Source organism: Nestor notabilis, unplaced genomic scaffold (genome assembly GCF_000696875.1).
Source record: "Nestor notabilis isolate BGI_N333 unplaced genomic scaffold, ASM69687v1 scaffold17678, whole genome shotgun sequence".
Classification (NCBI taxonomy): Eukaryota; Metazoa; Chordata; class Aves; order Psittaciformes; family Psittacidae; genus Nestor; species Nestor notabilis.
This window is the reverse complement of record NW_009940754.1, coordinates 319-571: the sequence shown is the minus strand read 5'-3', so window position 1 is coordinate 571 and position 253 is coordinate 319. Positions and strand designations below refer to the sequence as shown.

Below are 253 nucleotides of genomic sequence, written 5' to 3'. Positions count from 1 at the left end.
TCTTCCCCAGGGAACGCTGTCTTTTCCTAGCAAACCTCTCCCTGTGCTGTCCCCCCAGTGAGACTTCTCCATCCCTTTCCTCCCGCAGCACGGCACGTGCCTCTGCCGGCCCCATCTTCAAGGGTGTCTGCAAGCAGTTCTCTCGCTCCCAGGGCCACGGGTTCATCACTCCCGAGAACGGCACAGAGGACATCTTTGTGCATGTGTCTGAGTAAGTCTGGGGTTGTGTGGGGCTGGAGACCTGTGGGCTGGG

General features: G+C 60.1%; 1 protein-coding gene across 1 annotated transcript in view; it reads left to right on the top strand.

Annotated features, from left to right (window-relative positions):
* Positions 1-88: 88 nt before the first annotated feature.
* The window catches only part of LOC104410379 (cold shock domain-containing protein C2-like), a gene marked incomplete at both ends in the record, with an annotated part of 383 nt that continues 218 nt past the window's right edge, over positions 89-253 (top strand). The window contains one exon of the mRNA XM_010020526.1: positions 89-211. Coding sequence (XP_010018828.1) covers positions 89-211 — 123 coding nt within the window. The remainder of the gene's footprint in view (positions 212-253) is intronic.